The following is a 10,956-nucleotide window of genomic DNA, read 5'->3' on the forward strand; positions in this document are numbered from 1 at the left end:
ATAAGTTGAAGGGGAAGTGGATTAAAGAGACTGTGGTTGAGCACAAGTTAAAGAACAATTACTAACATCTAGACAAACATTAACATTCTATGCGGTTAGGGTACATTGTACAAGTACAGTGTATAAGAATAGAAGGAATAATTTTGCCATTTTGCATTGTCAATATGCTATGCTAAGCAACTGTTGATGAGTATAGAAACGGGATTTTCCCAAGAGAGAAGCATTTCTTAAATGACATGGAATCTCAGGGTAAAATGGAGTCTATTTAGTCATTGCCCATATAGCCTGGCCCATAAAAAAATGAGATAAAGATATTCTGCAAAATATGGCAGTAGTTTTTCCCATCCTCATATAGCCATCTTGCTCGTTCCACCAAGAGTTCCAATCTGTTTTCCCTCCCCTTGAATCCTGTGGCTTGATTTGGACAAAATAATGTAGCTGAGGTGACGAGGTGGCAGTTCTTAGCCTGGGCCTTAAAAGGTCTAATAACTTTCGCTTTTGCTCTTGGAAGTCAGCTTCTGTGTAAAAAATGTCAAGCTAGATTATGATATGCCACATGGAAGACACCTGCATATCCCAGCTGACAGCCAGTACCACAGTTGTAGAAACTTGTGGCCTCTGGACCCTTCAGCCCTAGTCAAGCTCAATCAATACCTGCAGAGCCCTGCCCCAGTGTAAAATCATGAGCAAATAAATGGTTGCTGTTGTTTTAGGTCACTAATTTTCCAAGTGGTTTGTTACATAAAACAAATAACTGGGGCTGAGGATAGCTCAGTGATATAGAATGTTCGCCTAGCATGTGTGAGGTCCTGGGTTCTATTGACAGTACTACAAAAGAAAAGAAAGAAAGAAAGAAAGAAAAAAACAAATAAACAGCTTTCCATGCTTATTCTAGCACTGAATTAAGTGCTTTATCTCCTTTAATCTTCATATTATAAATGAAGAAGTTGAAGTTTATAAACACCCACCCCCAAGTCACGCACATGGTAAGCAGCAGAGCTGGTTTGACTCCATGCCTTCCCTATTTCTTCTCATCTTCTTCACCCAGTGAGTCTAAGTTGGAATCATGGATTTAAGGGGAAAAAATTTTTTTTTCCCAGAGGCAATAAATATTAGGAAAGATTTTGAAGAGGAAAAAGGGGATGTGATTTGGCTAAAAAGCATGTGGAAGGGCCTTTCTGTTCAGACCCAAAGTCTGTTTTCAGTTGAGGCAAAATATCTAGTTCAGTTCTTTTCAACTGGAATTCCTCTAGAATTAAGCTGATGCCACAAGGTATCTATTGTCTGTTCCACCATGCGGCCAGCGCAATGGTTTCATTAATGAGGTTCTTGGCATAAAAGTTAGCTAGAAGAGATTGAAATAAAACACACAGACTCAGTTACCTTATTTCTATTGCCAGGTCCGAGACGGCTCCCCTCTCTGGTTCCCTCCTCTAACCGCCCAGCAGGGCAACAAGGATTACTCAGGGCTAGCAGGAGAGAGAGAGCGAGCATGCCAGGGAGTAGCCTTTTATTGGGAAACAAGAAATTCAGGGGATAATTCCATCCAATGAAGGTTGAGGGGGGGCCCGCACTCCAAGGTCAGGGTCAGTGATTGGGCCCCCGGGGTTAGTCACACCCCCACACGGACGGGTTCTCTCATCAGGAGAGGGCCGGGAAAATTCCAACACAGCCAGAAGCCTCAGACCCAAACTGGGAGTCACCCAGTCACTCGTGAGAATGGCTCCCCACAGTCTGTCATAAATTAACTTCTTCCTATGCAACTAAGATGCTACTGCTTATGTTACTATCCTTGGGAAAATTGAGAAAATAGTCACATAAATCATTTATAAGGCCTAATTCACTATGGAACCCAAGAATGTGGGGATGGAGCAACCTGTGTGTGGTGCATGACTAAAATCTCAGCAAATCAGGAAGCTGAGATAGGAGGATTGCAAATTTGAGGCTAGCCTCAGCAATTTAGTGAAACTTCCAGCAACTTAGCAAGACCCTGTCTCAAAATAAAAAGATAAAAAGGTCTGAGGATGTAGCTCAGTGGTAGAGTGCCCCTTGGTTCAATCCTTAGTACCAAGGGTGGGGGTGAATGTAGGGGTAAAGGCCAAAGTCCAGAGCCAGTCAGCCAGGTACACAATGGCAAAAATGCCTCCATCTGGCTGAGGCAGAGTGTAGGTCAGGAAGAAGTGAAATACCCTCAGTTATAATGCCCTAAGTGTCCATCAGTGAGACCTCTGGCCTCTGCTATTTGCTGAATCACTTAAAGAGGCCTCCCTTAAAGTTCATACATCCCAAACCTTCCTGGTAAAGGAAAAATCTTCACATCGAACAAGACCTTCAGTTAATCCTTCTGCATTTAAGAAATACTGCCCTGGAATCCTTAACTTTCTCATTTATGCATTTGATGTTTATGGAGTTCCTTTTGAGCTGAGTTCTCCTACGTGCCCGGGAAGGAATGTAACTTTTTCACTAACTTATTATTTGTCCAAAATATTAATCAGCTGCTTATACACACAGTTTTAGGGTTCAAGAGAGGGGAACAAACATCAAATATTTTCCTTATACTACATGAAGAATTCTTGTATCTGAAATCTGTACTTTCTGGCTTTGCTTTCATTTTGGTAGAGAAAAAGTAGTTTTACTGGGGTTTTGTTTATTTAGTTTTTGTTTTTCTTTATGAACTGTAACAGTTTTCAAGATCATAATTTGGAGACAGAAAATTAAGGGAGTTTCCTTAGGAGAAACTAACAATTTGCTAAAACTTAAAGTGTAGAGTCCCCTACTCAGGTTGCTTTTGGGGATAAAGAACATTGTTACTAACAGCTCTTTCTCCTCTAATCTTTGTTGCTACTTGCCTGGGAGATGAAGCTACTGACTGGCTTTTCCACCCCCATAGACTTTGAATCCTGCAAGCAACTTTAAAATGTCATCTCTGTCACAAGAAAGTAAGGAGCTGAAACTCCAAACTTCACTTCTTGTGTTTCAATGTAAGAAAATTTAAAGTCAGACACCAAAAGTTATATAAGATAACTTTATTATAAGCGAAAGTAAAGTAAAAGTAAAGTGAGGCTTAAGCAGAAAGCACTCTCAAGGGAGAGTAGGCTTTCTCCAAGCTGAGAGCAACATAAGAGATAAGGCTGTCCCCAAATTTATTGTTTTACAAGTTAACTTGAGAACTGGGGTCCTCCTGCAGCAATTTTCACCAACTGGGTATTCAAATCCTTCTTCATGTTGGGTGGTGGAGTTTTTGCCCTTAGTGTATCCTCAGTTATAGTGGCCATCCTATTTAGAGGGGCTTCATCTACAAGTTAATGTGGGCATTGGGGTCAATAGCTGATCAGAAGTTACCTTAGTGTACCTGGGGAAGGAGGGAATCTTCCTTCCCAGACAATTGAAGACACTTACAAACATAATTCCTATCTTCACATAAACCTCAGTAGATCCTGTCAAGAGTTAGTCCCATTAATCCTTCTCTCTTGAAGTGTTTTACAAATAGTTCCCTTGCTTTGGATTGTTTTCTACAGATTAACTGCCACCATTTGATTTCTTAAGATGGTTTAAAGAAGGACACTAAAGCAATTTAAAGAACACTTTATAACCTTATCATAAAGAAGAACCTTGAAATAATTTACAGAACACTTTATGACCTTACCATGCATTTCACTGCTCTTGCTAGCTACTACCTAACATCTGCATCATCGGAAAGAGGTAATCTCTTTTTCTGTGCTCTTCCTCACATAAATTTGAAAGTTCTGGGCCTCCCACCTTTTCCCTTATCACTTCCCTAAAATTCCAAGGCTCCTTTGCTTCTTGAGGTATTTATTACATATCCCTCCTACAGACCTCACCACTTCAAATTTACAGTTAGAACCTAGGAAGGAAACAAAAAAGCAAAAACAATGGTTATAAACTCTAAGGACTCAGGCTCTTTGTTTACAGGAAAGCTCCACAACCATGGTTAGGAGCTTTTCACTTTTTAAATTTTTAGAACATTTCTAAGAAGTTCTGTTAACTGGTGGCCCAGCTTATTCACTTGCAACATTTAGCCAACATCCCCTAGTAAGTAAGCTAAAGCAGTTAGTTTATAAACACAGCTTTTAGTTCCGAGGTAGCTAATTACAAACACCCCCTCACAATCTGTGGGCACAACATATAAAACTTGATGCTGATAATTATCCTTCTAATTCTTCCTCTTTTCTCAAGCGAACAGGAGACCCAAGAAGGCAAATATACTCAATCCTGCCCTGCTTGTAAAAGGAGTCATTATTACATTTGAACCCAAATCTCCCTGGGTAAAAAGCCAGTTGTTTTCTGAAAACCTTGGCTACCTGAGGTTCCGATTGTTTTTGCTTAAAAAAAAAAAAAAAAAAAAAAAAAATCAGAGATCAGAGGGGGCTGGGATATAGCTCAGTTGATAGAGTGCTTGCCTCGCATGCACAAGGCCCTGGGTTCAATCCACAGGTCTGAACGCCATGGTGCACGTCTAAAAACTTCAGTTACACTTGGTGGCTGAGGCAGAAGGATCACAAGCTCGAGGCTAATCTAGGTAATTTAGATTCTGTCTCAAACTTAAATTTAAAAAGGGCTGGAGATACAGCTCAGTGAAAGCGCCCCAGGGTCCAATCCAGTGTGGGAAGGAAGAGAGTTAGCAATGGAGGATGTACTTCTTTGAGAACCTCAATATACTTAAAATACTTAAAATATAAAATATACTTAAAAGTGCTTCCTTGGTGGCCATCCTATTTGGGGGGGGGGGCTTCATCTACAAATCAAAAAATCACAAGAAATGAAATTCAGCAAACAAGGAGTTTGCACAATGCGCCCAAGGAAACGAATTCCCCTCCGCAGAGCAGTAGTTTTAGGGCCTGTCGTGGTTCTCTGGAGCAGCCTCTGCGGAGAACCCAGCCAATAAACACTGGTCTCCTCGGCTCCGCGGGAGGAGGGGAGGGAGGGGAAGAGGGGATGGGCGGGGCGCAAAGCCCATTCTCATTGGCCCGTTCCCTCAAGCGCCGCCACGAGGTTCCGCCCCTGCCGGGCCCTCCTGCGCAGGGCTCTAGGTCTAGGAGCCTAGGAGGGGCTCCAGGGTAGCGCGCGCACTCGCGGCCTCCTCTCGCAGCCCAGCTTCCCCCTCGCGGCCGGAGTCTTCCTGGGAACGCCTCTCCTACCCATCCCACCTTCGACCCCATCGGTAGGCTTTCGGTTGGCTTTCCGTCATAGCCCCGCCCCTTGAGAATCGCCAATCACCGTGCGCATGTGGCAGAAGTGGGTGGGTCCTGAGAAATTCGAAAGGAGCCCCGCCCTCTGGGAGCCGATTCCCGGGACTAGATTGTGGAAAGAAAGCTTCTTAGTGGAAGGTAAGGTTGGGACGGGAAGTGGAAACTGCGGATGGGCGGGAGGTGTGGTTCCCGTGTGGTGCCGCGAGAGTGGAAGGGTGGCTTATGAGAGGAAAAACCCGAAGGATAGTGGCGGGGTGGAAGGCGGGGCACGCAGACCTTCCCCAGTGAGTCCAAGGGCTTAGAGGGGTGGGAGGGCCATCTGGTGGGAGTGGGGGAGCTCTCTGCAACTTTCCGGTAGGTATCGCGGATAGTTAAAGGGGCGTGTGCTACTGCAACATGTCTCCAGTCCCTGGCTTGCATCCCAAGAATAACTGGGAACCTGGGGCAGGATGGATACCTGAAGGAAAAGTATATTTTCTCTCCAGTTCAGGTCTAAGCTCACTCGCTCCTGCTGATTGGACATGGAGGGTTTGGAGGAAGGTAAGGAAGCCCTGGAGGGACGAATGAGGCCTTGCTATCGAGAGCCGCCTCAAGCAGGGACCAGTGGCTGGCATTCATTCTGCTTTCCCCTTCAGATGTCAAGTTTATTGTGGATGAGACCTTGGACTTTGGAGGTCTGTCCCCATCTGACAGGTACCAACTGCTTTATCTTATTTATCTCCCTCCAATAACACCTCTTTGGCCTTACTGCTGAATTATTGGCCTCCAGAGCCAGGGTTGGTAATTTAGCAAAGTTTGAAGCACTGGGGCTGTTAGGACACTATTGGTAAGGGAAGGGAAAGGAGAAACAAGTGATTTTTCAGGGCTGTTAAGAAGTGCACATGGATTTGTTGCATCTTCATCCTCCCAATGTCAGTAAATGCTAAAGGCCTATTAGAGCTCAGAGAACCAAGTATCTCATCACCTAGAGGCCAGGTCTCACAGCCAGAATGGATGTTAGTTTGGAGTTTTGTTTGGCCTGTCTTGCACAGTCCCCTGCTCCTTTTTTGTGTGGTCTTGGTGCCTTGTTTATTTTCTGTCTCAGTCGTGAGGAGGAAGATGCAGCAGTATTGGTGACTCCAGAGAAACCACTCCGACGGGGCCTCTCCCACCGAAGTGACCCAAATGCAGTGGCCCCTGCACCCCAGGGTGTGAGGTTCAGCTTAGGCCCTCTCAGTCCAGAGAAGCTGGAAGAGATCCTCGATGAAGCCAACCGGCTGGCAGCTCAGTTGGAGCAGTGTGCCCTACAGGATCGGGAGAGCTCAGGTCAGGGCCCAGGACCTCTCCGAGGGAAGCCCAGCCCTCGACGGGAGACCTTTGTGCTGAAGGACAGCCCTGTCCGAGACCTGCTACCCAATGTCAGCTCTTTGGCTTGGAGCACACCCTCCCCAAGCAGCCTGACACCTCGGCTCCGGAGCAGTGATAAGAAGGGGTCAGCCAGGGCTCTTAGAGTAACACCTGGAAAGAGGCCCTCCAGTGTGAAGAGGGTGAGTTTGGAGGGCTGAGTGGCATGTGCACCCCTAGACATAGTACATGACATGTTGAAGGCACAACAGTTTCCTCATTGGTCAAAGGAGAATAGTAATTCTGCCTCTAGAATTGGAATTGAATGAGATACATTGGGAAAGTGCTATACTACAATGTAGAGGCTAATGATTATAATAAGCTCTCAATAAAAGTGGTGTTGATGGTAATGATGGTGTTGATGATGTTGGCAGCTAGCTTCTGCTTTTCCTCACTGGGATCTAGATAGCTCCCTGCCTCTCTAGTCCTTAATCCCTTATGCCAGCAGAACCAATATGTTCTACATTCTAGCTCCCCTCCCCCCCTTTTCCATGTCTCTCTCTCTCTCTTTCAGGAATCACCCACTTGCAATCTGTTGCCTGCATCCAAAAGCCCAGCATCATCTCCTCTTGTACAATCAACTCCTCCACTCCGGGGCAAGGCTGGGCCCAATGCAAGGGCAACAGCAAGTGAGACTGGGCAGCAAAGCTGTGGGTGATGGGGTAAGGAGGAAGTAAAACTTACCTTGAAATGCTTCTACTACTTTATAACAGGGCCACCTACCCATGTCAGACAAGCCTTGGCCCCACAGCCTTCAACCAGCAACTCTCAACGCCATTCTCGGCCACAGGGGACAGCTACTAAGGCTTCCAGTCGACTCCCTCTTCCTTCAGCTATTCCCAGGCCCTCTAGCCGAATGCCACTCACCAGCCGGAGTGTACCACCTGGCAAAGGTGCCCTCCCTCCGGATTCTGTGTCAACTCGGAAAGGGCCTCTAAGACCAAGCACTGCAGGACACAGAGGTGAGAAAGAGTGAACATAAGGATACAAAATCAGGAGGAAGAAAACCTAACTTGGCCCAGGGTGACCTCATCCTCCCAGAGCTGGCAATGACTGCTTTTGACATCTTCCGTTTGAAGATGAGGAGACTGAGTTAAGCAGAGAATGTGGGGCCCAGTAGAGAGTCTCAGGCTTGGTTTCCAAGTACCTCATATTTTTTCCCTTGACAGAGGTGGGGGGGGGCACTCTGGCTTCATCCAATATTTCTTTTTTGAGAAGGTCAGTTGAACTTTCTGCTAACACATTTCTTTTGTTGACCCCTATCAAGTTCCTATTTCCCAGCGACCAAACCTTCCTGCTGCTGGTGCCGCTCGCAGCAATCTGCAGCCCCCCAGGAAAATTGCAGTCCCTGGACCTACCAGGTAAGGCTGGTCTCTCTGCACCCATCACCTGGGCTTCCAAGCTACTGTGCACAGAAGTCCAGAATTCTATATAGAGAAGGGGTGATCAGGAAGGGAGCCAAGAACAGGGAGTCCTATTTCTTCCCACCCTGAAGAGCTTGAACTTGAGGGGTGACAGGTGAGCTAAATGAGGATGGGCACTTTTAAAACAGTTCGTTCTTCTGTTTCTTCAGATAAAGAAATCAAGACGACGAGCAAGAATTCAGTAGCAAACCACTACAGTCACTGCTTGGATTCATTTATAATAGCAGGCCCTGATTCCATCAGATTCTGGCCCAGGGACAGGAGAAAGACATGCCACCAGGGTGATAACCCCCCAGGAATATAGACCATAGGAGATGGGGTGGATTTGAGTTTTACTGAAATAGATTCAAACTCTCTGGGCTGAAAAAAAGATGAAGAGAAAAGAGGTGACCTCATAGCAGTGAAATTAGCAAAAAAGAAAATGAAGAATTCTGGCAAATTGCTTGTGTTCTCCACCCCCACTCTTGTGGTCAGCCCCAGAGAATTTGATCTTCCCAGGCCTTGGTTCAGTGGATGAGTCCATGTGAATGGCCTCTGTAGCCAGCTTCTGCTCTCTGAGGATAGGTCTTCCTGAATCACATCCTCTACTGGACTCAGGCCTGTTTGGAGAGGCAAGGCAGGCATCTGGTCTCCAGAATTTGTTTCCTGTGAATTCTGTGACTCCTCGTAGGCTAGTTGATGATAAGCTTACTCTATGTTTCTTTAAAATAAAATGAATGTATTTTTTTTTAATTTCCTATATATCTGGAAGTAAATTCTGCTCCAATTTCTAATAAATTTGTTGTAAACCTCTGTGTAATTCTATTGAGAAAGCGGAGATAGACCTCCCAGGCAGGGGCCTAAGTAGGTCCTAGGGCCTTGAGCTTCTAGTTCATCCGGCAGTAACTACCCCTCTTGTTGGCATTTGATGGGAACAAGCTGTCTTTCTGTAGATTCAGATATTATTAGAAGGTCCAGGTCAAAGATAAGTGTAGCTTAAATCACATGAGGCAGTTATGCTAGGATCTAGGTAAATTGTTATTCATATCCTAAACTTGAATGTCCTTTTCTGTCAAGACAATGGAGCCTCCTTGTCTGCTGAACTTATGGGTTGAGAAGTTCCTTTGGTGACATTCAGCTTCCCTGATCGCCTCAGACAGAAGATGCTGGGACACCTTGTCATATTGCACTTCACATCATTTGAGTTGTCTGTCCTCTCATCTCCCCTACTGGACTTGAGAGCTAGGATCAGAATTTATAAACTTCCGCAGTGCCCTAATATTGTGATTTGAATGTAACAGAGCATTTCATTCATTTATTTAGAAAATGTTTTGAATAAGTGACAAAGTATACTGGGCTGGGGATGTGGCTCAAGCGGTAGTGCGTTCGCCTGGCATGCCCATGGCACTGGGTTCAATCCTCAGCACCACATAAAAATAAAATAAAGAGGTTATGTCCACTGAAAACTAAAAAATAAATATTAAATAAATAAGGTATAAGATGGTAGTTATTGAATAAATGATAAGGACCCCCTAACAGCTTAGGGTCTCCCACTTTTTGCAGGCTTTGACTCTTTTTTTTTTTTTTAATAGTTGTAGAGGGACAGGATGCCTTTATTCTATTTTTATGTGGTGCTAAGGATTCAACCCAGTGCCTCACACATGCTAGACAAGGGCTCTGCTACTGAATTACAGCCCCAGCCCCAAAGCCTTTGATTCTTGCAACCAGAACCAACTCAGTTCATTTTGAATTTTAAAGGAACTTCCTTCTTCAAAGGCAAGGTCATGACTTAAGAAATGTAGCAGGCCACTGGGCAGAAGAAAATGGGACTGCCAACTGGTGTCCCTGCTTGTGCCTGTATGCCCGTAAGTGCCCTACTTAAACTTTAAGTGCTCCTCCTTGTCCCTGCTTTTCCCTTTTTGTGGCTGATCCTAAGGTTAATTTAACATATCCACCTACATCCCCATGACAGCTGCTTAGACACTAACTTTTCCCTGAGCTTGCAGCAGCTCCTAGAACCCCTGAAATTCCAAGAACCGATGTTGCGGGAGAGGCAAGGAGGTTGACATCAAGTTTTTTGTTCTGGAGAAATTCAGCATAAAGAAAAAAAAAAATTCAGGTGTGTTTCCCCAGCTTCCTGCCTGCCTTGTGTCTAGGGAGCAGATCCTGTTGGCACCTTCAGCAAGCCTAGGGACACGCACAGCCATGACCAGCAGGCGGCACCTTTGTGTGAGCCAAACCTTCCTTGGGTCATTAGAGGCAAAACAGGCAGCAGACCTGTGTGCTGTTGCCCCCTGGTGGCTAGAGAGGAAACACATGTTCTGTTCACACCCTGGGTCAATCTTAATGTTTTGCCCCCACCCCCAGTCCTTCCACTCCAACTAAGCAGCATTCAGTTGGCATACCTGCTGCAGCTGACCCTCTTGTTCAGCTAACTGCTTACTTCCTTCCCTTGGCCTGTCTTTCTGTCTGTGCATTCTCCTTTCACTTCCCTTTCCACCCCAGTAGCAACAAGACAAGCCAGTGTTTATTGGCCTCTTGCTATGTACTGTGAACTGTTCTAAGCACTTTATATGTGCTAACTCATTTAATCCTCATAAAAGCTCAATTAGGTGGCTGCTGTTATCATCATCCTCATTTTGCAGGCAGAAAAACGAAGACTCAGAGAGATTAAGTCACTCAGTCTGGTTCCAGCATTTGTGTTCCTAATTGCTACCCTATGGTGCCCCATGTTAATTCCTTTTCTAGTCTGTTGAATGAACCTTTGAAAAACACAAATGTGGGATTAGAGGTAATGTTGCAGAGCACATACTTAGGTCCAGTATGAGAAGTTGCTTCATTTTCCAGTGGAAAAAGGCTCAGAATGATAGAGTCAGGACTTATCTAATCACTGAGCACTCTTAAATTCCTACCTGCCACTCATCTTGACTCTCTCTATTGAATTCTGCCCTAGGAAACTT

General features: G+C 45.2%; 1 protein-coding gene across 3 annotated transcripts; it reads left to right on the forward strand.

Annotated features, from left to right (window-relative positions):
- The first annotated feature begins 5,037 nt into the window (after nucleotides 1-5,037).
- On the forward strand, nucleotides 5,038-8,805 carry Psrc1 (proline and serine rich coiled-coil 1). 3 transcript variants are annotated; one of them, XM_046467126.2, is made up of 8 exons: nucleotides 5,038-5,348; nucleotides 5,696-5,750; nucleotides 5,846-5,903; nucleotides 6,295-6,736; nucleotides 7,108-7,222; nucleotides 7,307-7,555; nucleotides 7,861-7,954; nucleotides 8,167-8,805. In XM_046467126.2, the coding sequence occupies exons 2-8, from the start codon at nucleotides 5,732-5,734 to the stop codon at nucleotides 8,168-8,170; spliced, it is 981 nt and encodes a 326-aa protein (XP_046323082.1). In that variant the 5' UTR covers nucleotides 5,038-5,348; nucleotides 5,696-5,731; the 3' UTR covers nucleotides 8,171-8,805. The 3 variants fall into 3 exon arrangements, with proteins under 3 accessions (XP_046323082.1, XP_046323083.1, XP_046323081.1); XM_046467127.2 differs by lacking the exon at nucleotides 5,038-5,348 and adding an exon at nucleotides 5,377-5,494; XM_046467125.2 differs by lacking the exon at nucleotides 5,038-5,348 and having other exon boundaries at nucleotides 5,690-5,750; nucleotides 5,846-6,736.
- Nucleotides 8,806-10,956: the final 2,151 nt, after the last annotated feature.

The sequence above is a fragment of the Marmota monax genome, unplaced genomic scaffold, assembly GCF_021218885.2.
Source record: "Marmota monax isolate L192 unplaced genomic scaffold, Marmota_monax_Labrador192_F-V1.1 WCK01_AAM20220418_F8-fsc00181, whole genome shotgun sequence".
NCBI lineage: Eukaryota > Metazoa > Chordata > Mammalia > Rodentia > Sciuridae > Marmota > Marmota monax.

Bases quoted from the DNA above. Each gene is read 5' to 3' on its own strand.
- Psrc1 (XM_046467125.2), top strand. From the start codon at position 6,200: ATGGATGTTAGTTTGGAGTTTTGTTTGGCCTGTCTTGCACAGTCCCCT. The intron at 6,737-7,107 runs GTGAGTTTGGAG...TCTCTCTTTCAG, and splicing joins GGCCCTCCAGTGTGAAGAGG to GAATCACCCACTTGCAATCT. The intron at 7,556-7,860 runs GTGAGAAAGAGT...ACCCCTATCAAG, and splicing joins AAGCACTGCAGGACACAGAG to TTCCTATTTCCCAGCGACCA.